Source organism: Dendrobates tinctorius, unplaced genomic scaffold, assembly GCF_039654945.1.
Source record: "Dendrobates tinctorius isolate UK_male_01 unplaced genomic scaffold, ASM3965494v1 ptg000026l, whole genome shotgun sequence".
NCBI lineage: Eukaryota > Metazoa > Chordata > Amphibia > Anura > Dendrobatidae > Dendrobates > Dendrobates tinctorius.
The window spans coordinates 12,930,568-12,958,240 of NW_027361694.1; the positions used below are offsets into that span (position 1 = coordinate 12,930,568).

Below are 27,673 nucleotides of genomic sequence, written 5' to 3' on the forward strand. Positions count from 1 at the left end.
CAAAATGGTATCAATAAAAATGTCAGCTCGGCATGCAAAAAGTAATAATAGAGCCTAAAAAAATGGATCTGATACAGATCTAGGAAAAAGGCAACATTTTTTTTCACCACTTAAATAAAAAAGAACCTAGACATGTTTGCTATCTGTGAACTCGTAATGACCTGGAGAATCATAATGGTTGGTCAGTTTTAGCATTTAGTGAATAAGGTAAAAACAAAACAAAAAAAAATTGTGTAATTGCTCTGTTTTGCAAATTCACCACACTTTGAATTTTTTTCCCATTTTCCCTTACATTATATGGTAAAATCAATGGTGTCATTTAAAGGTACAACTCATCTCGCAAAAGAACAAGCTCTATCATGGCCATATTGACTGAAAAATAAATAAGTTATGGCTCTGGGAAGAAGGGAAGTAAAAGTATTAAGTTACGTACCGGTAACGGTATTTTTCGGAAGCCCATGACAGCACCACGAGAGAGGGGATCCGCCCTTTAGGAACAGGAAACCTACAGATACAAAAGGGCGGCACCTCTCCCACGCATCAGTTGGATTACAGAGCTTGAGAGGCTACCATGGTTAGTACACAACATACTGTATAATATATACAACCTATCTACCCTATTTACCAGAAATATTTTTATACCATCTCCCTCATACAGTAAATTGTGGACAATCTTCTAAAGGAGTGCACCCCTATATGTGAACAAGGGAGGGAACTAAGGGTGCTGTCATGGGCTTCCGAAAAATACCGTTACCGGTACGTAACGTAATACTTTATTCGGACTCCCATGACAGCACCACGAGAGAATTACAGAGATGTAAAATTAATTTAGGGAGGGACTACAGCCTGCAGCACCCTTAGCCCAAAGGTGAGATCTGAGGAGGCACCCATGTCTAACCGATAGTGGTTAAAAAAGGTGGAAGGAGATGACCAGGTGGCCGCCTTACATATCTGATCAATTGACACTCCAGATCTTTCTGCCCAAGATGATGCCATGGCACGAGTGGAATGCGCCCTCAGGTTCTGCGGAGCCGGACCTCCACCTGCTGTGTAGGCAAGAGAGATAGTCTCCCTAATCCACCTTGATAATGTGCGTTTCGATACCCTACAACCTTTCCTGGGACCTTGGAAGGATAGGAATAATGCATTCTCCTTCTTCCAAGGATCCGTGGCTGCTAAATATTTAAGTAAGCATCTCCTAATATCTTATGCCTGAAGTTTTTGCTCCTTAAGGTTGGTCGGATTAGGGAGGAAGGAAGGCAGAACTATCTCTTGTGTCCTGTGAAATTGTGATGCTACCTTGGGAAGGTATGCTGGATCTGGCCTTAGGATTACTCTATCCTGTAAGAACTCTGTGTAAGGGGGCAATCTGGAAAGTGCCTGTATGTCGCTCACTCTACGTGCGGATGTTATCGCTACCAGAAATGCTGCCTTAAGAGATATAATCTTTAATGAGGCAGAATCCAAAGGTTCAAACGGACTTTCTGTCATGGCTGTAAGGACTAAGTTTAAGTCCCAAGGCACACATCTGTCCTTGTGTATGGGTCTCGATCTAGCCGCCGCTTTGATGAACCTTGCTACCCAATAGTTATTGGCAATATCACATGCAAACAAGGCTCCTAAGGCTGAAACCTGTACTTTTAATGTGCTTGTGGAGAGACCCAATTCGAGACCCTTCTGGAGAAATTCCAGAATATGTTTCGTGGGAATTCCGTCTCTGACATCAAACTGAAAGGTGGAAAGGAATCGCTTCCAGGTCCTAGGATAGATGTTAGTGGTAGTTAGTTTCCTGCTTTTTAGGAGGGTATCAATTAAATTCTTGGAGAACCCTCTATCCTTTAATAGTGTCCTCTCAAACACCACGCCGTCAAATGGAGTCCCGCTACTTGTGGGTGGCTGACTGGCCCCTGGTAGAGGAGATCCGGATGGTTTGGCAGTACCCAGGGATCGCATACCGACATGGTCCTCAACCATGTAAACCAGGTCCTCCTGGGCCAAAAGGGGGCAATTAATATGACTCTTGCCCGATCTTCCCTGATCTTCCTTACTACCAGAGGTAGAAGATTTAATGGCGGGAAGGCGTATGCCAGAGAAAAGTTCCATCTTATCAGGAGGGCATCCACTGCCAGTGGATTTTCCCTGGGATTCAGAGAGCAGAACGATTTTTCTTTCCTGTTTTCTCTGGTGGCAAAGAGGTCTACCTCTGGCTGACCCCATCTGCGGACAATCTGGTGGTAAATATCCCTGTTCAAAGCCCATTCTCCTTGCTTTAGAGCCTTGCGGCTTAGAAAGTCTGCCTTCACGTTGTCCTTTCCTCTGATGTGGAGGGCCGTTAAAGATAGAAAACTTTCCTCTGCTATCTGAAGGAGACGTTCTGTTATCCGCATCAGGGCGTCGGAGCGGGTTCCACCTTGGTGGTTGACATATGCTACCGCTACCTGGTTGTCCGAGAGTATCCTCACGTGATGGCCCTGTAGGTACATAATGAGTTTTTTGACTGCCCGCTCTATCGCCAATAGCTCTCTCTGGTTGGATGAGATCTCAGCATCAGAATCCCAATGTCCCTGTACCACTATGTCCCCCATATGGGCCCCCCAACCGAAGGGACTAGCGTCTGTGGTTATAATACGGGTTATCTGCATTATCCAGGGCACCCCTGAGGCTAGGTTCTCGTCATCGAGCCACCATCTAAGCGATGTAACAGCTGAGGGGCTTAGCAACACTCGACCCTGTAAGGAGCCTTCCAAGGCCCTGCTATTAACCAGGACGTCCTTCTGAAGGGCTCTAGTATGGAATTGTGCCCACCTGACTGCTGGGATGCATGAGGTTAGAGAGCCTAACAGGGACATGGCCTGTCTGAGGGTCATAGAAGGATTATCAATCGCCTGAAGAACCTGCTGCTGTATCTTTTGCAATTTATCCAATGGCAACAGACACTGCTGAGTTTCTGAATTTAATAGTAAGCCTAGAAACTTCTGTATCTTTAAGGGCTGGAGTCGGGATTTCTCGTAGTTTAATATCCATTCAAGGTTTTCTAACCTGGACTTAGCTCTTTCTATCTGGGATATACAATGGCCCACCGATTTTCCCACAATCAAAAAATCATCTAAATATGGAACAATTAAGATGTCCACTTCCCGTAAATGAGCCATAACCTCGGCCACTATTTTTGTAAATACCCGGGGCACTGCTGAGAGACCAAAGGGAAGGGCTCTATACTGATAATGACGGACTGTGCCGTCTACTGAAACCGCCACTCTCAGGTACTGCTGGAAATCTGCATGGATAGGTACATGATAGTACGCATCTTTCAAATCTATGACTGCCATAAAACACCCTTTAAACAATATTTTTATTGTTGTATTGATGGATTCCATCTTAAAAGTACGATTAACCAAAAACTCATTAAGGAAACGTAAATGAATAATCGTTCTAAATGTTTTATCAGGTTTTTGGATTAGGAATAAGGGAGAGTAGAACCCTCTTCCTCTCTCAGATTCTGGAACCTCTATCAGGACGTTTTTCTGGCATAGGCTCAAAACCTCCGCTTCTAAAGCTGCTTGTTCGAGGGGTGAAGATCTTAAAGGAGTTGGTTTAAAGGTATCCCACGGGACCTGGGTAAACTCCAATCTAAGCCTGGTGGATATTACCTTGCGCACCCAGTCACTATGTAACCATGCCGGGAGGAAGGATGACAGTCTACCCCCCCACGGGAATTACTAGTCATTGATTCTGTCTCTTTCGATCGCTCGATGAGCGTCTGAACATGTAGCCCGTACTGCTCGCAATAATGTGGCCAAGGCAAGGCACCCTGCCAGGGTCCTGCCTATATACCCCTCCTCTGGACAGCAGTATTCCTGCCGCGCCCCTCCCCCTTTAATAGGGCTCCCTTCCCCAGCTGGCGCCGCACATGGCCGGAGAGCCGACGCTTATCGGCGTTTACGATGGGCGCCGCCATCTTGGTTTCTCGCGCCTGCGCAGTGGCGCCGCCAACCTGGAAGCGCATCCTCCGCCCGCCCCCTGACGTCACCGCGACCCCGACGTGACCGGAAGTCACGCGGGACGCCCGGGCGCTCCGGAATGCAGCGCTCCCCGGTCTCAGCACCCCGCAGCCGCGCCGGCCCCCGTTACCACCGCACTTGCGCCGCCGGAGCCAGGAGCCCCCGGGGGGGCATACTCACCGGCGGCGGCCTTACCCTGGAGACGGACCTCCTCCGGACACCGCTCCCTGCTGCATACGCCACCGCCGTGCCACCCATCCTGGGCCACCGTGGCGTCTTCCAGGAGTTCCGCACCAGGCCGAGGTAGGAGACCCCCTCGCTACCTGTATCGGCCGGCCGGCCCTGGGATCCAGTCTTCTGTAGGATCCCATCCCCTCAGGAACAGGAAACCAACTGATGCGTGGGAGAGGTGCCGCCCTCTGTAGGTTTCCTGTTCCTAAAGGGCGGATCCCCTCTCTCGTGGTGCTGTCATGGGAGTCCGAATAAAAATGAAAATGCAAAAATAGAAAATCCCAAGGTTGTGAAGGGGTTAATAGTCCCCTTAGGAGACATAACTGCCTGTGGTATACATAGCAGTAGTATGTGTAGCTAAAATCATGATCTCTTATGAATGCAAGCCACAAGGCTGTCATGAAAATCCATTGGCGCCCCGTAATCACGTGACAGGGTGCTGAGGAATGACGCGCTTCATTCAGGCACATGTTAAATCCTGCTGTTAGAGATCGACAGCAATATTTAACTAGTTAACAGCCACAGGCAGAGCACCGCTCCACCTGCAACTATTAAAAGCACATGGTGACTGAAAAAATCAGTCATCATGTACGTGGAAAGATGATGGCTTGGCGTACGAGCCCCACATCAAAGGCAGAGACACAGCCTTTGATGCAAATATAAGTCAAAGGTCATAAAGGGGTTTATTAAAATGAATTTTTTTTGTGGGGAAAAACCCCTTCATTAACTTGATTTTGTGGTGATGGGTCGCCCTCCCAGGACTGTGGGGTACTCAGTACCGGGCCCGCGGATCTCCAAGAGAGGAGGGGATTTTGTCATGGCAGCTGTGACCCGGTCCGTGGCCCTGGGCGCCCATTGTAGTCAGCGGAAATGTTCATTGCACGTGTGGGCAATGGTTGAAATTTGGTGTGGGAATGATTCGTGACGCTACCTGTGGTTTTCGGCAAGAGAGATGTTAAGCCGACGCTGCGAACAGATCCTCTGGGACAGATGGTGTAGTGCAGCAATGATGTTGTGGCCCTCCACAGGTAGGGCAGTAGTCCCAGGGCAGTGTAGATGAAGAGATAGGGGAGAGACGTAGATGGTGCAGTGCCAGGCACGGAGATGTAGCAGTGCGGAGTGTGTTGGCGCAGGAACAAGAGCGGAGGACACCAGGGCATGTAGTTCCAAAGCTTTACTCACAGTCTGTGATGGTACAGGTGCCTGCATCCGTGCCGTGTCCTCCGGGTCAGGAGTTCAGCCAACCTCCAGGCCGGATGAAGTACTCCCTTCCAACACTCCGCCAACATGTGCCTTTTCTGAACGTCTCCCTTTTTGCGCCTATAGTGAAGAACTCTCAGTACTGAGTTTCACTGGAGTTCCTCCTGTCAGATGTTCCTATGAACTCTACTTGTACGGCAGACAGCTGTAGCCTGCTTCGGGGACTCCTTGCTACTAAGTCCCGGCTCACTCACATTGCTGTTGTGCCCCCAAGTCTTGTGTGGGAATAAAGTGGCGCCAACTTCTATTCCTCCGGTGTCTCCTGCAGGACCATTAGTATCCATACAACCTCGGGGACCGGACCCCGACCTTGTGCTGCGAACTTGAGAAGGGCTCTGCTCTAACCCTAATCCTCAGTCCTCCTTTCCTCCTTACGTTCCGTACCAAACTGTCTTTCTTATAAAGAGTCAGGCTTTCCATCAGTGTCTCTTTCCTGTGCCAGCAGACCCAGGTCACTGAGGTCCGCTGCAGCACTTCCCTCCTCCATCCCACTCCGGTGATCTTCTCTCTCCTTCTGACCCTGTCAGACTGACTAAATCCTAAATTCTTCCCAATACTTTTGTGCAGACTAAGCTCCACCCACCTCCCAGCACTCTTCGTGTTCCAAGCAGGGAGCCACCAAAGTGTGCTTTGCTACACTACTATGTTTTGTGGGATGCAGGTGTTGGAGTGTGGTCAGGTGTCTCCACCTTACCTGGATGGTGGGGTACCACACCTCAGGAGGAGATGCAGTACCTCTGTGGTGACTGAACCCTCAGGGGCGCCACAGTGACATTGAATGAGCATCATTGCTCTAGTGACAAATCTGCTTTGAATATACTTTAGACATTTTTATAACTATAACAATATAATACAGAAGTCCGATATACAAGTAAATGAGTAACCAAGTGAATACATCCTTACTTTACAGACTATTTGTCATGATCCCAGTTCAGGTTTTGACCTGCACACCAGGGGTTAATGTCTTGATCCCAGTGCAGGTTCTGACCTGCACACCTGGGGTTAATTATTATGGCCTCTCTTAGGTTCGGGGAAAGCTTCTTATAGCCCTGGGAAGCTCCAATCCCCGTCAGTTATACTTTTGCCATTGGTCGAGTGTGGTGACTCCTGTGTGTCTGTGCCTTTTGCCTGCCTTCTAGCTTGCTTCTATGATTCTGACCTAGTTCTGTCCCCCATTGTGAGTTTGCCTGTTGATTCTGTACTATATATCTGTTCCTCTGGTTTCTGACTTCTTGGCTATGTCCTGACTATCCGTTCTGTCTAGCCCTTTGGTATTGTCGTGCAATCTCGTGTTTTGACCCCGGTTTGATCTGGATTATGTCTCTGTCTATGCCCCTTGGTAACTTTGTCCCATAGTTACCTTTCTAGGAGTTTTCCTTCAGCTCCTAGCTTTCTGGAGCTTAGGCCATGCCCCCAGCAGTCACGTGCTTCAGGTCCTGTTAGTCTGAATCATGCATCTTCACCACTGCTGCCCCGCTCCACAGGTATCCCTGAGCAGTCTGTCTTACTCAGGACACGCGCACTGGCTCAGTGAGCAAGTGCAGTGCGGTGTCCCTGACGCTATTTTTCAGTGAATCCAAGAAGTTGTTCAGTTGCATCTGTACTTATACCCATCAAAGAAGAAAGCTACTTCTGTACATACTGTACGTCATTACATGTCTAGTGGTTGCTTTTAACCAGTAGAAATTTGCATGTTATTTTCAATAGAGTGAGACCTCACATTTCTAGGATCCATATTAACCATTAACAATATGAATATGAAAGTATTTTCATACCGACTATCAACATTAAACTCTATTCAGATGGGTCATACGGTACCTATTTCATTAAATCCACTGTATCCAAGCTCTTGTCTGCTCAGTCCAAGGTCTTCCAGATCCATACACTTGAAGCCCCGAGGACACTGGTATCCTTCTCCATCTGGTGAGCAGTGAGTATCCGGAATGGCAAGATTATTCCAAGTCACATTTCTGAAATAATTATGAAATAAATAATACATTAAACTACAGTCCAGACCTTACATGGCACTAAAAGAGAAAACTGCTTGGCATACACACTGTATCATAGAATCGTAGAGTTGGAAGGGACCTCCTGGGCCATCTGGTCCAACCCCCTGCTCAAAGCAGGATTCGCTAAATTATCCCAGACAGATGTCTGTCCAGCCTCTGTTTGAAGACTTCTATTGAAGGAGAACTTACCACCTCTCGTGGCAGCCTGTTACATTCATTGATCACTCTAACCGTCAAAAAGTTTTTTCTAATATCTAATCTGTGTCTCCTCCCATTCAGTTTCATCCCATTGCTTCTAGTCTTTCCTTGTGCAAATGAGAATAAAGATGATCCTTCTACAATGTGACAGCCCTTTAGATATTTGTAGACAGCTATTAAGTCTCCTCTCAGTCTTCTCTTTTGCAAGCTAAACATTCCCAAATCCTGCAACCTTTCCTTATAAGACAGGATTTGCAGACCGGTCACCATTCTGGTCACTCTTTTCTGAACTTGATAAAACGGATGGTGTCATTCAAAAGTGCAAAGTGTCATGCAAAAAACAAGCCTCCATATGGTTTTGTCCGTGGGAAAATAAAAAAGGTACAGATTTTGGAGGATGGGGAGGGGAAAATGAAAGCGCAAATATTGCTTGGTCCTTAAGGGCTTAAAGAGGTTTTACCACAAACAAAGTTCATTTCAATCAACATTTTAATCAATAGATCTTTGAATAATAATAAGGTCCACAATTGGATTTCTGTGTCTGACCGTACAGGAACATGATCTGATCTGCTTTTTTATCCACAGGTGGATATTTATTAGCCAGATATACAGTATATTGGCAAACAGAAGAGACTGGAGGATCTAAATTATTATCTTTCCCTAGTATTTCTTGTAGCCCATTACATTTAGGCAATTCTATTTAGGGGGTATCAAGACCACTGTGTTTTTTTACTATACTTAATAAAAGTTATATTTTAATAGGGTTTTTTTTTCTAGTAAGATGGTTAAATTCACCCTTGTTGTATATTGAACTGTGTAAAACAAATTCCACAAAACAAAAACACTTAAAAATTCCACATTTCGGGGGCCATTTTTTATTGTGTTTTCCTTTGCTTTTTTGACACTATAGCCATATTTTATATAAAAGTCTATTTTCAAATATAAAAAGTACAACATACAAAGCATATCGGCTTTTGGCATTTTCCAGATCAGTGCTTTGGGGAATGACTTCTCGAGGCTTCTCTATAGAGGAAAACAAATGTAAAATACTGCACTGAATCTCTAATACCTTAAAAATGTTACCACTTTCTCTGAAGTTGAGCTCACTCACAAGGATTTTCTAGAAGCATACTTTTAGAGGAAAACTGCTTTTAAGCTTCTAGATCGATGGTTTAGGACCCCAAAACTGTTTTACCCTATCACAAAATAAAATGTGGTGGAAAAGCAAGTACACACCAAGTTGGCATCCTCTCACACATACAGCGGTCTTGTATGAAGATTGAGCCATTTTGGAGGAGCTTTGAGCATTTTTTTTATATATATCCTGGGTATATCCTTGACTTTCCCTTTTCCCCGATGTAAAGCTCTCCTCTTCAACCTTCCAGCAATTACAAACCATTGACTCTCCCCGGCTACAGCAAAAAAAAAAAAAAAAAAAGTGAATACTTCTACATTGGATACAAACCCCCATTCTCAAGCTCTCTTAGGGTATGTGCACACGTTGTGGATCGGCCTGCGGAATTTTTCGAACAGAATTTGCATCTCTCGGCAGAAAATGCAGGCCAAAATTCTTGCGGATTTTATGTGTAATTGATGTGGATTTCTTGCGGATTGTCATGCATTTTTTTTGATTTGCAGATTTGCCTTACTCAATGAATAGTCAATGGCTGCGTTTCCGCACAAAGAATTAACATGCGGAAAATAAAACGTTGCGAATCCGCACGGGCTTTTCCGCAGAATGTGCACAGCAATTCTCAAATTCCCATTGACTATCATTGGTACTGTACTACACTGCGGATTTGATGCAATTCTGCGCTTCCAAAAACGCTGCGGAAACGCATCAATACCACAACGTGTGCACACAGCCTCAGGGTTTGTGCACACGTTGTGGATTTGTTGCGGATCCGCAAAGGATTGTCTGTGCAGAAATGCTGCAGATCCACAAGTATGAGACCAAACAATGATAATCAATGGAAAAAAATTGCTGTGCACATGCTGCAGAAAATTCCGAACTGAATCCGCAGCTGTTTATTTTCCGCAGCAGGTCAATTCTTTGTGCAGATTCCGCAGCGTTTTTACATTCATTTCATTACTAAAATCCGTAGGGGTAAAAACGCATGCCAATCTGCAACAAATCCGCACTAAATCTGCACAAAATCCGCATAAAAAATGAGCGGATTTTGACCTGCGTTTTCTGGCAAGAGATGCAGAATCCGCTCAGAAAATTCCTGAGCCCAATCCACAATGTGTGCACATACGCTAAGAAAGGATAAAGAAAATGTGGCAAATCTTTAGTATGGAAGAATTATGTAGTTTGGAAAATCACACCCACTCACTTTTTATGAACACGTAGTTTGCCTGCTCAAATTGGTCTAAATCTCATTTTCACTGCTCTTCTTTTACCCGAGACAGCTGGTGGTTGCACTTTTTCTGCCTTGAGCTCCTCCAGAGTGGCACGCATTTCTTACATCTTATGTATGATTATATTACTGCCTGGAGCACTCACTCAAATGCATTATCATGGGTAGCACTATTGCCTTTATTCTTCCCAATTGTCATCCACTATTTGCTAGATTTATCGATATTTCATGCCTAGTTCTAATTGTTTCCTTTTCTTCTTTATTCTCCTTGTAGTGCTACATGTAGTTAATTTCATTTGGCATTAGCATTGAGATGTATCAATGTCCTAAATGTGAAGCAGGCGCTGTATGTATTTTTCAAAACTTAAAATGAAGAATTGCAACACAATGTGCACACACACATACAGATAAATACTACACACTTGTATGTTGCACATTTATTCATACAAAATAAAAGCTGTAAGTGGGCAAGTGATACTTATGACATTCTTAAGAAAATCAGCTTAATCTTACTAACACCTATTACCTAAACCAATGAGACAGCTGGTTGATGGTTGGGGGAGATTTTATTTTATGCCACCAGGAAAATAATTACATAGGCCAGCTGAGCTTGGTCAACATCTGTCATCCACAAATCACTTATCAGTCAAGCACTTAATGAGTCCTAGGGCTTCAGATTTTCTGCAGTATTTCAGCTATTTTTAACTGGGTCTCAACTGCTAAAAACTGTATTACTGTTAAATCTTTATCTAATTTATTCAAAAATTGACATTCCCCGTACACATTATGGCTGCGTGCTCAAATCAATCTCTATTGAGCTTTGAATGACCATTGCAATAAAAATTACAAAATCAGCTGGGAGGCTCTGACCTTTCTCCATCCAAAAATAGCATATCTTGGTCCTTCTATTTTTAATACAGAAAGTTCAATAAAAACTAAACTTTGGAAAGAGTACACATTTTATGTCTTATGTGAATGGTAAATCTTTCTAATAGTTTAAATGCTTACCTACCATATACTAATTTAGGGTTTGTTAGGATTTATATCCAAAAAGCAACTTAATAAGCTATGCTGCTGAGAGATGGTGTGAACCGATTCGCAGGACCTGGTCTATTGGCCACATCAACAAACTGTCTCTGCTGCATTGAAACCTTAAGAACCACCTAACAACATCTACAACTCTTTTTTTATTAGGGTGTGTGCAGACGCTGCGGAATCCGCTGCGGATTAATCCGCACAGATTTTGCAAAAACCGCAGATAAACCGCAGGTCAAAAGACCTGCGGATTATCTGCGGTTTTGACTGCGGTTTGGTCCTGCGGATTCACCATCTCCACAATGGTGGAGATAGGAACCCGCTGCGGATTCCGCAGAAAGAATTGACATGTCACTTCTTTCTGCGGTTTCAAAACCGCAGCAAATCCGCGCGGATTTTTCGCAACGTCTACACAGCGGTTTTTTTTTACCATTCATTTGAATGGTACTGTACACCGCAGCTAAAACTGCTGCGGGTCCGCAGAGGCCAAAAACGCTGCGGAAATGCAGCGGAATCCGCAGCGTGTGCACATACCCTTAGACAGCAGGGTCAGACTGGCCATCTGTCAATTCTGGCAAATGCCAGAGGGGCCTGTCTGGTCGTGGGCCACCTTGTCTGCTATGTTGTTAACAGAAATGGTGTCCTCCAAACACCCATACTGTTAACAGATGTGATGAAGCATAATGTCCTTGGCTCCACCACTTACCCAAAAAGGCCATGGGTGTCCATTCTGTCTGTGGCTAGCTGAAGGGCAGCACAGAGCAGGGGATCTCAGCAGTGCAATAATGTCACTGCATTGCACCGCCAACATCCACTGCAAGAGTGGATAGAAAAGGAGAGAGATGCTGCGGAGGATGGATTAGGTGAGCATAGGGATTTTTTTTAATTTTTAGGGGGCTGTTGAATACTATCACACTATATAGGGCACTGAGTTTTAGACAATCATAGTTTATAAGGGGACGTGGGGTAGACCGCCATACTATATAATGTACTGTTGGGGGGTACCATCATACTACCTTGGGGGCTCTTGAGGATACCATCATACTATATGGAGGACTGTGAGGAGGACCATTATACTATATAGGGGCTATGAGGATGAAGTGAACCATCATACTATATGGGGGCTGTTGGGGGCACCATCATACTATATAGTGACTGTGAGGTGTACCATCATAATATATAAGGAGCTGTGGGATGGAAAATCATTCTATATGAAGGTGTTGGAGGGACCATCACACTATATAGGGGCTGTTGGCGGTACCATCATACTATATGGGGGCCTGTGATGTGAACCATCATACTATACAGGGAGGTTATGGTGGACATTATAGTGTGTGGAGGTCTATGGGGTACATAATTCTATGTTGGGGGCTGTGGTGACCATCATACTGTATGGGATGGTTATGGAGGACAGTACTGTATGGGGGCTGAATGGTCATCATACTTTACGGGTGACTTTGGTGGACAACACACTTTACATAGGGGCCTGTGGTGGACATCATACTGTGTGGGGGTCTGTGGTGCCTCGCATACTGTATATTGGGGGCTGTGATGGATACCATACTGTATGGCGGGCTGTGGTGACAATCTTACTGTTTGGAGTATCATAGTTTGTGCAAGGTTTCTGGGGCAATCATATTGTATGGGGTCATTATACTTTGTGGGGGCATAATACGCTACGAGGTAATGAGAGGTATTATATTGAGTGAGACCACTTATTTTGCATCTAATGAAGCCCCTAACTGTCTAAGTGCTGCAATACATTTCCTTCTCTGTTTCTGTAAGAGATATGCTGTTTTTTGACTGTTACGTGATAGGACTTTTATATGAGGCATCTGTTATTTCTATGTAACCCCCTGCTCAGGAGCATTATTACAATAAAGAGTCACTGAGGGTTATTATTGCAAAGAAGCCCATTATCATTTTTAGGGGAAGCAAGGAGTTATTATTGTTATTATAAGAAAGCAAAGGCGATATTTTTAATGTTATAAGGAGGCACAGGGTCCTTATTATGAGAGGTCAATGGGGAGCATTATTAAAGGAGGCACAGGGAAATTATTATAAGGTAATTATAATGGTGGAATGTAAGGAGGGTCCTGGAAAATCAGTAAAGTGAAGATATCTGTGTGTTACATTTTGCAGGGAGGAGTTATGGATGGAATAAGAGGTCATGGTGATCTTGAACGAATGTAAAGAAAAAGGGAAAATGAATGACAACTATCAGCGAGACATTGCTAATGAGAACCCACACAGTACACATATGGTCTGCAGAGCCGTGGTGTACAACTGTTATTACCATTATATGGTCACTGTATTGTGGTACGATCAGTCTTAGGACAATGTTTTTGGTTAAACTAGTCTTGTAATTTAAGCCAAAGGGACTTCTGGGGCTCCCTAGGCTTCAGGGCCCGGGTGCGATTTGAACTCTCACACCTACTGTAGTTAACGCCCCTGGTCATGTTACCAAAAGTAAGCAATTTGCGCACATGCAGTCACGGGTTAACTAGATGTGCATAGCCTCGCTCAATACAAGCAAAATTAGCAAAGCCAGGTTTTTTGGCCGATACCGGCCTCTGTACCCACTGTGACGTCACGCGCTGTCTCCAGACAGTAGCGGCCATTTTTTCTGCTGAGTATCCGGGAGCGTTACCTGCCGGAGCGCTCCTAGCTCTTCAGTGCAGCCTTATCAGTCTATATCGTTGAACAGGTTTAGTGCTATCTTCGCCTCCATTACCAGCGGGTGTCATGGCAGCACAGATCCTCGATGATGCCAACTAATAATGAGTCAATACCATCTAGCAACTCTATTGTATGATATTATTCTCCAACCAGCACCACAATTAAACATATTGTTATATTTACTTTGCAATTAGGTTTTAATTAACGCTACAGTGATACATTAACTCTCTATGTTATTCCAATAGTAGGGAGCGAAAGCACTAGTATTTGTGACAACTGGTTTGCATATTGGAAAGCCATGATTTTTTTGCATCATTCAGTGTATGTTAATTTGATCATGCTACCTATTTTCGCATGAAGGGACCTATGTTTGCCATCTAATTAGCGCAACAGAGTGTAGCAATTACATGCACTATTTTAATTCTGACCACTGTCACTTTATGAGGTTATAGCTCTAGAACACTTCAACATATCCCACCGATTCCGAGACTGTTTTTCCGTGACATATTGTACTTCATGTTAGCGGTAAAATTTCTTCGATATCACTTGAGTTTATTTATGAAAAACGGAAATTTGGCAAAAAATTTTGAAAATTTAGCAATTTTCAAACTTTTAAGTTTTGTACCTTTAAATCAGAGAGTGTCGTCGCACAAAGTAGTTAATAAATAACATTTTCCACATATCAACTTTACTTCAGCACAATTTTAGAAACATTTTTTTTGTTAAGATGCTATAAGGGTTAAAAGTTGACCAGCGATTTCTCATTTTTCCAACAAAATTTACAAAACCATTATTTTTAGGGACCAACTCGCATTTGAAATGAGTTTGGGGGTTCAATATAACAGAAAATACCAAAAGTGACACCATTCTAAATACTGCACCCCTCAAGGTGCGCAAAACCAGATTCAAGAAGTTTATTAACCCTTCAGGTGCTTCACAAGAACTAAAGCAATGTGGAAGGAAAAAATGAACATTTTACTTCTTTCACAAAAGATTTACTTTGGAACCAATTTTTTTTATTTTCACAAGGGTATCAGGAGAAAATGGACCACTAAACTTGCTGTGGTGCAATTTCTTCTGAGTACGCCAATACCCCGTAAGTGGGGGGAAAGCCACTGTTTGGGTGCATCGCAGGGATCAGAAGGGAGGGAACACCATTTGACTTTTTGAATGCAAAATTGGCAGGAATGAATGGTGGTGCTATATCGCGTTTGGAGACCCCGGATGTACCTAAACAGTGGAACCCCCCAAATCTAACTCCAACCCTAACCCCACACACCCCTAACTCTAATCCCAACCCTAACCATAACCCTAACCACAACCCTAACCCCTACACACCCCTAACCCTAATCCCAACCCTAACCATAACCCTAACCACAAACCTAACCCTAACACACCCCTAACCCTAATCCCAACCCTAACCGTAATTCCAACCATAACCACAACCCTAACTTTAGCCCAATCCTAACTTTAGCCCCAATCCTAACCCTAGCCCCAACCCTAACCCTACCCTAACCATAAATTTAGCCCAACCCTAACTTTAGCCCAATCCTAACTTTAGCCCAACCCTAACCTTAATGGAAAAATGGATATAAATAAATTTATTTTATCTTATTATTTTTACATAACTAATGGGGTGATAAAAGAGGTTTGATTTACTATTTTTTTATGATGATCACTGTGATAGGGTCTATCACAATGATCAAAATGAACCAATAGGAAAAATTTCCTATTGTGCCCGGGTGCCGGCCGGCAGATCTAGGCGGGCACATTGCGCATGCGCCCGCTAGTCTAGTTTCTTCCCGGAAGATGCTGGAGGCAGGGGGACTTTATGGGGGGGATGCAGGGACACCATAGGTAAAGGGGGGCATCGGGGGATCCCATTTCTCTCTCCTCTGATGTGCGATGACATCACAGGAGAGAGAAATTAAATGGGAAGTCAGACTTTTTTTGTGGTCGCCATTATTCTGTGAATAACGGCGATCGCAACACCGGGGTCAGTAATAACCAACCCGAATCATGTTCTCTGGCGTCTCGGCTACTCCTGGTAGCTGAGACCCCGGAGAAATTCCGACTCTGGTGGGCGCTATACACTTATTTCTCAGCGCGGCTAAAAAGTGTCGCCGAGGCATAAGTACCCTTAACTGCCACCGATAAAAGGCGTATCTGCGGTCGTTAAGGGGTTAATTAAGTGCCAAATACCTATATTCTAAAGCATTTTGGTTAAAATTAAGGTCTTGTATGATAACAACATCATGCACTTTCAATTTATCACCAGGAAAATGGGATCACAACAACCATACATAAGTAATCACGCTTTAAAATAGAAACACAAAATTTTTCGTCGCCACTGTATGCTCGGGGGCGAGGAGAGCATGAGCCCGTGTGATTTCAAATGCCAAGGCAGAATTTCAGTCCCAGTTCGTCCCTGTTAGACAGCCTGGTGATCCATCACATGTGTGTCACACCGCTAAAATGAAGTTGTGCCAGGCAGGCTAATCAAAAGAGGAGCTGCGGATTCTGGGAGGTAGGTGACAGTTTTCAGGATTTCTGTCAACATAGATTACTGACATAGCCAATGGACACCCACTCTACTGCTAACTATAGAAAAATATAGAAACCTCTTTTTCTTGTATTGTTGAAAGCAGTTAAAATAAATAGATAAAAAAATATACAGTACACAGTTTCAAAGACGTTTTAAACATTACATTACGTCCACAATAAGTTTACAAATTTAGATAAGCTGAAATATGATTAATGGGCAAGAAAAAGCAAAGAGAAAGGGCTGACAATGTTCAAAGCAATTTCTTGGGTTTTATGATAGTACTGCAGCAGAATTTGATCCCTTGTCTGCTGAGCTATTGACTTTTCTTCCCTGTGAAATGCTGAAGGTTGTCTTTGGTCCCCCTTGGTTTGCTCCTCTCCAGGTGTTTTCCATTTTCCCATTTTGGTCTGCTCTATCACATTCTGGGTTGGGTTTTATATGCTCACACTTCACTACACTTACTTGCAGGCTATACCTGTACGTAGACTTGGGTTTCGGAGTTCTAGCCCTTCAGCTAAGGGGTTACCTTAACTTGTACACCAGTTGAATTCCTTCACTGAGTCTGTTTGTATTCCTTCCCAGTTCCTCTTTCTTTCAAATCTTTAGGTGTCTGGGAAGTAATACTTGTTCCAGTTACTTTTGTCTCTCCTTACATTTCCATCTCTAATGTACTGTATATAAACATGTTTTAATTTTCTTGCCCTGGGTTTTGTATCTTCCTGCACACTTTCCTCTTTTTGGCCTCCCTTCTGGTTCTCCAGGAAGTACAAGAAACCCCTCAATGGCCTTCTAGGAAGCTAGGTCCGAGGTGGTGTTTATCAGTTGTGCGGCTAGGGTCTTACTAGTCTGTAAAGGTACCAGTTGGGTGTGGGGCGGCATCTCCAATTTGTCAAATTTGGTTTGAGAAACTTAATGCATTTGGGTCTTGATGAGCCTCATAGTCTGTTTGAGGGGCTTATATGCAAGGAAACCCACAAAAAACAGCCCATTTTAAAAAGAGTAGCCCTCAAAGAATTTATAAGGTTTCAAAAGGTTTGTTAACGCTTCAGGTGCATCACAAGATATAATGCAAGCTAGAAGAAAAAAATGAAAAATCTAATATTTTTTTAATAAAAAAGCCTGGCCTCGAAAGGGAAGGCACACCATGACTATTGCAGCATAAATTTTGCTTGAATAGGCTGTGCATACCATGTTGCATTTGCAAAGCCCCCGAGGTGCTATAACAGCATAAATAACCCACAAGCAACCCGGTTTTGTAAACTACACCCATTGAGGAATTATTCTAGGGGTAGAATGGGCATCTTGAATCCACTAGGGCTTCCCAGAAATTTCTAATAAAATATTTAATTTTTTTCCATGAAAATGTTGATTGAACCCCACAATATCTCAATTTCACAAGGATAAAAGGAGAAAATGGATCTCACGACTTGTTCAATTTCTCCTGTGTACAAGCATAATCAATATGTGGTCAAAGGCTACTGTTTGGGCGCACAGAAAGGCTTGGAAGGAAGGAGCGCTATTTAATTTTTATAACGTAAATTTGGCTGGAATAGGCTATGGGAGCTACGTCACATTTGGAGACCTACAGAGGTAACAAAACAGTAGAAACCACCCAAGAGTGACCCCATTTTGGAAACTGCACTCATTGAGGAATTTATATACTGGCTTGATGGTCATTTTCATAGCACAAGTGCTTCACAGAATTTTATAATATTGGGATGTGAAAATGAAATATTTAATTTTTTCCTGAAAATATTGATTTGGCTCTAAATTTCTAATTTTCATAGTTGTAAAGAGAAAATGGATCCCAAAACTTATACAATTTCTGTTGAGTATGCCGATGGCCCATTTGTAGTCAGAAACTATTATTTGGACGAACAGAAGGGCTTAAAATGGAAGGAGTGGTATTTGACATTTGGAGCACAGTTTTTGCTAGAATAGATTGTGCATACCATGTCACATTTGCAGAGCCCATGAGATGCTAAATGGGTGTAGTGATCATTTTAAACTCACAAGTCAATTACAGAATTTTATAGCATTGGGCTATGAAATTTAAAAAAAAAAAATTTCCACTAAAATGTTACTTTAGACCATCACTCCCCAAGTGTTGAGCATTCCGATACCGCAAGTATCGGGTATCGGCCGATACTTGCTGTATCGGAATTCCGATACCGACATCCGATATTTTTTCAATATCGGATGTCGGTATCGGAATCGGAAGTTCAAAGTTGATTGACAGCCTGACGTCATCATGATGCGCGGTGTGTGCGCATCATGATGCGCCGTCATTTCGGGCCTTCCGGGGGTCTCTGCCGGCCTGCCGGGGGGCTGTGCAGGCTCCGGTGGTCTGTGCCGGCCTGCCAGGGGGCTGTGCCGACCTGCCGGTGGTCTGTGCAGGCTCCGGGGGGCTGTGCCGGCCTGCCGGGGGGCTGTGCCGGCCTGCCGGTGGTCTGTGCAGGCTCCGGGGGGCTGTGCCGGCCTGCCGGGGGGCTGTGCCGGCCTGCCGGTGGTCTGTGCAGGCTTCGGGGGTCTGTGCAGGCATCGTCCGATGGGACTACAAGTCCCATCGGGCGATGCCTGCTACCATGACAGTTATTGACACATTAGCCAATGATGGGACAGTAGTAGTCCCATCATCCGGCTAATGTGTTGAATGTAAAAAAAAAAATAAAAAAATTACATGCTACATACATGCTACATACATACAACATGCATACTACATATACACTCACTGGCCACTTTATTAGGTACACCATGCTAGTAAGGGGTTGGACCCCCTTTTGCCTTCAGAACTGCCTCAATTCTTCGTGGCAGAGATTCAACAAGGTGCTGGAAGCATTCCTCAGAGATTTTGGACCATATTGACATGATGGCATCACACAGTTGGCGCAGATTTGTCGGCTGCACATCCCTGATGCGAATCTCCTGTTCCACCACATCCCAAAGATGCTCTATTGGATTGAGATCTGGTGACTGAGGAGGCCATTTGAGTACAGTAAACTCATTGTCATGTTCAAGAAACCAATCTGAGATGATTCGAGCTTTATGACATGGCGCATTATCCTGCTGAAAGTAGCCATCAGATGTTGGGTACATTGTGGTCATAAAGGGATGGACATGGTCAGCAACAATACTCAGGTAGGCTGTGGCGTTGCAACGATGCTCAATTGGTACCAAGGGGCCCAAAGAGTGCCCAGAAAAAATTCCCCACACCATGACACCACCACCACCAGCCTGAACCGTTGATACAAGGCAGGATGGATCCATGCTTTCATGTTGTTTACGCCAAATTCTGACCCTACCATCCGAATGTCGCAGCAGAAATCGAGACTCATCAGACCAGGCAACGTTTTTCCAATCTTCTACTGTCCAATTTCGATGAGCTTGTGCAAATTGTAGCCTCAGTTTCCTGTTCTTAGCTGAGAGGAGTGGTACCCAGTGTGGTCTTCTGCTGCTGTAGCCCATCTGCCTCAAAGTTCGACGCACTGTGCGTTCAGAGATGCTCTTCTGCCTACCTTGGTTGTAACGGGTGGCAATTTGAGTCACTGTTGCCTTTCTATCAGCTCGAACCAGTCTGCCCATTCTCCTCTGACCTCTGGCATCAACATGGCATTTCCGGCCACAGAACTGCCGCTCACTGGATTTTTTTTCTTTTTCGGACCATTCTCTGTAAACCCTAGAGATGGTTGTGCGTGAAAATCCCAGTAGATCAGCAGTTTCTGAAATTCTCAGACCAGCCCTTCTGGCACCAACAATCATGCCACGTTCAAAGGCACTCAAATCACCTTTCTTCCCCATACTGATGCTCGGTTTGAACTGCAGGAGATTGTCTTGACCATGTCTACATGCCTAAATGCACTGAGTTGCCGCCATGTGATTGGCTGATTAGAAATTAAGTCTTAACACACAGTTGGACAGGTGTACCTAATAAAGTGGCCAGTGAGTGTATACTACATGTAACATACATACTACATATATACTACATGCAACATGCATACTACATGCATGCTACATACATGCTACATACTACATACATGCTACATTCATACTACATATATACTACATGCTACATACATACATACTACATGTAACATACTACATATATACTACATACATACTACATGCATGCTACATACATACTACATGCATGCTACATGCATGCTACATACATACTACATGCTACATACATACTACATACATACTACATATATACTACATGCATGCTACATACATACTACATGCTACATACATACTACATATATACTACATGCATGCTACATACATACTACATATATACTACATACATACTACATGCATACTACATGCATGCTACATGCATGCTACATACATACTACATGCTACATACATACTACATACATACTACATATATACTACATGCTACATACATACTACATATATACTACATGCATGCTACATACATACTACATATATACTACATACATACTACATGCATGCTACATACATACTACATGCATGCTACATACATACTACATGCTACATACATACTACATACATACTACATATATACTACATGCATGCTACATACATACTACATGCTACATACATACTACATGCTACATACATACTACATATATTCTACATGCATGGTACATACATACTACATGCTACATACATACTACATATATACTACATGCATGCTACATACAATACATTCATACAATACATACATAGACATACAGTACATATAACATAGAGTAACATACTTACCAATACTTGTCACATTGTTCCCCGAAGCCATTGTCGTGTACGGAATAAATATTAACATAACAAACCACAAAAATACTCACCCATGATCCGAAGCAGTCCACGAGTGTGTCCCACGACGATCTTGGGTAGAGAACTGCAGCATCAGCTGATGCTGCCGTTCTCTACGGGCTGCAGGAATCCAATGACGGAAGGTAGGTATCCTTCCGCACTGTATTCCTCCGCCACTTAAAAAAAAAACTTACCTTCCGTCATTGGATTCCTGCAGCCCGTAGAGAACGGCAGCATCAGCTGATGCTGCAGTTCTCTACCCAAGATCGTCGTGGGACACACTCGTGGACTGCTTCGGATCATGGGTGAGTATTTTTGTGGTTTGTTATGTTAATATTTATTCCGTACACGACAATGGCTTCGGGGAACAATGTGACAAGTATTGGTAAGTATGTTACTCTATGTTATATGTACTGTATGTCTATGTATGTATTGTATGAATGTATTGTATGTAGCATGCATGTAGTATATATGTAGTATGTATGTAGCATGTAGTATGTATGTAGCATTCATGTAGTATATATGTAGTATGTATGTAGTATGTATGTAGCATGTAGTATGTATGTAGCATGTAGTATGTATGTAGCATGCATGTAGTATGTATGTAGCATGCATGTAGTATGTATGTAGTATATATGTAGTATGTATGTAGCATGCATGTATTATATATGTAGTATGTATGTAGCATGTAGTATGTATGTAGCATGCATGTAGTATATATGTAGTATGTATGTAGTATGTATGTAGCATGTAGTATGTATGTAGCATGCATGTAGCATGCATGTAGTATGTATGTAGCATGCATGTAGTATGTATGTAGTATATATGTAGTATGTATGTAGCATGCATGTAGTATATATGTAGTATGTATGTAGCATGTAGTATGTATGTAGCATGCATGTAGTATATATGTAGTATGTATGTAGTATGTATGTTGCATGTAGTATGTATGTAGCATGCATGTAGCATGCATGTAGTATGTATGTAGTATATATGTAGTATGTATGTTACATGTAGTATATATGTAGTATGTATGTATGTAGCTTGTAGTATATATGTAGTATGAATGTAGCATGTATGTAGTATGTATCATGTATGTAGCATGCATGTAGTATGCATGTTGCATGTAGTATATATGTAGTATGTATGTTACATGTAGTATATATGTAGTATGCATGTTGTATGTATGTAGCATGTAATTTTTTTTTATTTTTTTTTACATTCAACACATTAGCCGGATGATAGGACTACTACTGTCCCATCATTGGCTAATGTGTCAATCACTGTCATGGTAGCAGGCATCGCCCGATGGGACTTGTAGTCCCATCGGACGATGCCTGCACAGACCCCCGAAGCCTGCACAGACCACCGGCAGGCCGGCACAGCCCCCCGGCAGGCCAGCACAGCCCCCCGGAGCCTGCACAGACCACCGGCAGGCCGGCACAGACCACCAGAGCCTGCACAGCCCCCCCGGCAGGCCGTCACAGCCCCCCGGCAGGCCGGCACAGCCCCCCGGAGCCTGCACAGACAACCGGCAGGCCGGCACAGCCCCCCGGAGCCTGCACAGACCACCGGCAGGCCGGCACAGCCCCCCGGCAGGCCGGCACAGACCACCGGAGCCTGCACAGCCCCCCGGCAGGCCATCAGAGCCCCCCGGCAGGCCGGCACAGACCACCGGAGCCTGCACAGACCCCCTGGCAGGCCGGCACAGCCCCCCGAAAGGCCCGTACAGACCCCAGAGAGGCTGTACAAGGCAAAAATAGGGTTTTTCTTATTCTGATACCGGAAGTCCCATAGACTTGAATGGGCCTTCCGGTATCGGAATCGGCGATACCGATACTTTTTTTTAAGATCGGCCGATCCATTCCGATCCGATACTTTGAAGTATCGGACGGTATCGCTCAACTCTACTCCCCAACCTTTTTGACCTGGATAGCCACATTCAGCACTGAGAGAGGGTCACGAGCAACAACATTCTCCTGTCCCCCTCAAAGTAGTGTCAACCAAAGCCCCCCCATTATGGGAATAATGACAACCGAAGCTTTTCCACAGAAATAACTCCAAAGCAGTACACTGAGGTCCATGGGGTTCCCACAATGTCCCAATTCAGTATTCTCCCATCAACGAATCCCAACACACTGTCGCATCCAGCTTCAAGACCCTCCTCTAACAGGTGGTATCATCCTCCAGCGTACCATACCTAAAACATCTCTAAACCCCTAAGACAGTATATGTGCATCCAGATCTGTTCTTCTGTACAGGTTTACTCAAAAATTCACTATTTTGAGATGTACTCTTCATACCTGTTTACTAGACCTGGAGCTAATGCACCAAGCTGGCAGACAGTTGCGAGCCACAATTCCTGGGACCACAAGCCACATGTGGCTCCCGAGCTACAGGTTGGGGACCCCATCTTTAGACCCATTTTTTAATTTTCAAAAGGGTTTATAAAAGAAAATGGACCATATAATTTGTTATGCAATTTCTCCTAAGTGCACCAATACCTCCTATGTGTCCGGAAACTACATTTCAGCCTGAGTGCAAAGTTCAGAAGGGAAGGAGCACCATATTGGAGAGCAGATTTTGCTGGAGGTGCAGTCATACTTTGAATCTTACAAGGAACTCATCGAGTGACATGTCACATTGGCAAAGCTCCTGAGGTGCCAGCACAACAGAAACCCCCATAAGTGACCCCATTATACAACCTACTCCCCTCAAAGAATTAATTTAGTGGTACAGTGAGCATACTGATACCGCAGCTGTTTGATAGAATTTTATACCATTGGGCGGTAAAGAAAAATAATTACATTTTTACCACTAAAATGTTGTTTTAGACACCCAGGTTTTACATTTTTAGATGTGAAAATGGTAAAAGTGGCCCCTTAATTTGTCTTACAATTTCTGATGAATGTGGCAATACCCCATATGTGGCTGTGCAGTACTGTATGGCAACACAGCAGGGCTGAGGAAAGGAGTGCAATTTGAGCACAGATTTTCAAAGAATAGTTTGCAGACTCCATTTGCAGAGCCACTAAGTGCAAGAACAGCAGAATCCCTCTGAAGTGACACAATTTTGGAAATAACACCCCTCTGGGTTTTAATCTATGGGTCCAGGGACAATTTTCACTCCATGGATCATTTCCAGAAACAAGCACAAGTGGATGTTTTAAAACAAAAATTGCAAATATGTCATTATAGTGCCCAATATATTGTGCCCAGCTTGGGTCTCTGGAGACATCCACACTGGAAATTGTAAAGCGAGCTCTACTCAAATGTATCATTTACTAAATAAACCATATGATTGAATTAAATAATGGGATAAATTAATACAGTTTAAAAACACGGTTTTGTGTGGAATGTTTTAAAGCAGTCAGTGAGGGATAAGATTAGCAATGATGGGCAACGTGGGCAATAATAGCGGGTATCATTCCCAATTCCGCTCTTGGTACATACACAACATCTTCTCTGGGGTTCTTTCTTGTTTCTGTTACTGGAATGAGTGCAATAAAATGTTGATAAGTGAGTCTTTTGACATCTTCATATTCTAATGGCGGAGGGGGCCAAAATTTACAAAAGAAAAGATTTTCATATACCTTTTCCTTATAATCAATAAAAGTATCTGAATTTCCTTCTATTTGTATAACAGAAAAGTATAAGTGGCAAACTGAAACAAGTAAATTGCTAACTTTTTATACTAGGTGTATGATTTTCTGGATACATGGTATGGCAGTAGAATCTGGTCTGCAAAGTCCACTCCCCCCATGTATTTGTTGTAGTCAATGACTGACACAGGTTTTTGCTTTGGAGAAGTGGATCCTAGTTCTACAGCTATTGTGGTATCTGTGTGAATCAAGTTGAGGATAAAAATATCGTTCTTATTCTTATACTTGAGGGCAAGCAGCTCTCCATTGTGTACTGCCCCTGGTTGCCCCTTTTGGAACTTTTTGTTGACCAATGATTGTGGAAACCCCTGATGTTTTTTTACGAATGGTCCCACAATCCCCTTTGTTGAGTTCAATCAATCTTATAAATAGGAGTATGCTGAAGTAGTAATTGCCTACATACAGGTTATAGCCTTTTTGTAAAAATGGTTAGTTGGCTAGCTTTCCCCTCATAAATGCGAGAAGCTGAAGTGTATCATATTGAATTCTCAAACACATTTTATAGTTTTATTACAAACCTTGCCCTCTTAGATGGAATAAATTGCTTGGGGTTGAGTCTTCCTTTGAATTTTACAAGGGAACTCATCGATAGAAATGTTTTGTGTAGAGCCTCACGAACTTTTCTGTCAGCTCTTTTATAATGGGCCTGATTTTAAATAGTCTGTCATGTTCTGGGGCATTTCTTGTTAAAATGCCAAACCCTTATGAGCATTTCATAGAGGGTCCTAGGAAGAACAGTAGAAAACATAGGGTTGGCTTGGACAGGACAGTTAGCCGAGTAAGACCAAATGCTTATTTTTTTTTTTAACAAGCCCCATGACAAATGAAAGTCCTAAACATTTTTTCATTTCAGGAAGATAAGTTGGATTCCATAAATTTGATCTAACATAATAGGATCATGGATTCTGACAAAACACTCTAGCAACCTATCTGTCATAAACAAATTAAGAAGATAAACTGGTCCAAAATCTTCCATCTCCACATTTACACCAGAGATGGAATTAAAATCAGGGATGAATGGAGTAGTCGAATCCGAAGCCTCCCATCTGGGAAATACTACATCAAGTGGCAAAGCCCTTTGTTTATTGGCATGCACCAATTCACTAGTAGTAGGGAAATCGATTGTACTGGGCATAGTTCCTTGATTTGGAGACTGTCATGCTTCCGCATCGTGGACCCACTGCGCCACAGGCTGGACTCATTGCCGCCAGTTACCACTCCAATTGACATCCCCAATACTGCAGCAGCATCGCAATCACAGACACGAAGTCACTGACAGGACAGGATCCTGGTACTGGTTCAGACAGCGTAGATTCTAGAATACTAGACAGGAAGTACACTCGTGTTGGTTCAGGTACCACTGGAGCGGTTGCTGGTTCAGTTACCGTTGGAGTGGCTGCTGGTTCAGGTACAGGTGTTGTACAGACACTTCGCTACACGGGAGAATGCTTTAAGTACTATATGCCTTTCAGCTATTGGTGGGCAGAGTGCTGGCACTACATTTTCAAGAAGGAAGGATCACGCACACGCATTAAGCGTGCCGCCAGTAGACCTGCGCGCCATGCACAGGCCCTAGGAGCAGGGAGCCGCGGCAGGACATGGCGACGCTGCAGAGCATCCATGGCGGTGAGTATGTCGGCATCCCTGCCAGTAGGGAAAGAGACGGACCATGCAGGGACACCGGCATTCGTGTTACAGACACGTCTCTCCAGTAGCGCTATTTGCCTCTCTTGTACTGGTCCTTTTCATTTTTCAGAATGGACCAGAATGACTACTCATTCATGAGCTATCACTGTCGCTGGAACTAAGGCCCTCAAAATCATCAACACCGTCTGACATTACACTTTCTTTGCTGTCAGAACATAAAAGGGCATACGCTTCTTCTACAGTATAAAACTGACGTGACATTTTATTACTTTTTATATTTTTTATTTAAATAAATGTACACAATACAGTATTAGCTATATTTTGGTAAAAAATACTTTCCTATCAAATTATGCATATAGTATTAATAGTATTGTATATACTGTAGTATTTGTATGTGAATACTAGTACAAAAATGAACAAATTGATTAATGCAACTAATTAACGTAACTAATACAGTAACGCAACTAATTGATTAACACAACTAATAGATTACCGTAACTAATAAAGGACTTTAATCTGGCTGTGTGTTTATTTACTGTATAATACAACTATAGGCTTAGTAATGGATAGGTGTCTTATAGACGCCTCTCCACTACTAACCCATGGGCTTGATGTCAGCGGACTATACAAAGTTGACATTGACCCCACAAATATGAACCCCACTTGCCGCTGACACGGGGCAAGTGGGAAGAGCTGGGCAAAGAGTCAGAACTGGTGCATCTAATACATGAGCCTTTTCTGGGGTGGCTGCATGCTGCTATTTTAAGCTGGGGGAGGCAATATCCTTACCAGCCTGAGAATACCAGAACCAAGCTGTCTGTTTTATATTGGCTGGTTTTCAAAAATGGGGGGGAACCCATGCCGATTTAAGTGAATCGGTCCAGCTTCCAGTACTGTTCTGGTACCAGAACCAAACTTAATTTAACTGTTCGGCCGAACTCACCGGCCTCGAACATCCAGGGGTTCGCCCATTAGTACTTATCAGTCCATAAGGAGAGAAAGTAAGTAAATTTGAAACCAGAAATATTACTTCTTCTGTTACTTGACCTACATTATGTGAAAAGCATCTCACATACACTGAATATCAACAACATAGAAACAAATTTTGCTGACAATTTGATGCAAAGGTCTATAAGGATTTATCCAAACTAATGCCCCATTGGAACCACTCCCGGGAGCAATTGTATTCCTTCACAGCCAGCTTTTCCATATTTATTCTGTACACTGGAGATCCCTTTGGCTAAAAAAA

General features: G+C 43.4%; 1 protein-coding gene across 4 annotated transcripts in view; it reads right to left on the reverse strand.

Annotated features, from left to right (window-relative positions):
• Positions 1-27,673, reverse strand: part of NALCN (sodium leak channel, non-selective) — an 871,910-nt gene that overhangs the window by 596,538 nt on the left and 247,699 nt on the right. For all 4 annotated transcript variants that reach the window (XM_073569511.1, XM_073569510.1, XM_073569508.1 and 1 more), the window contains one exon: positions 7,311-7,462. In XM_073569511.1, the coding sequence (XP_073425612.1) occupies positions 7,311-7,462 (152 nt within the window). The remainder of the gene's footprint in view (positions 1-7,310; positions 7,463-27,673) is intronic.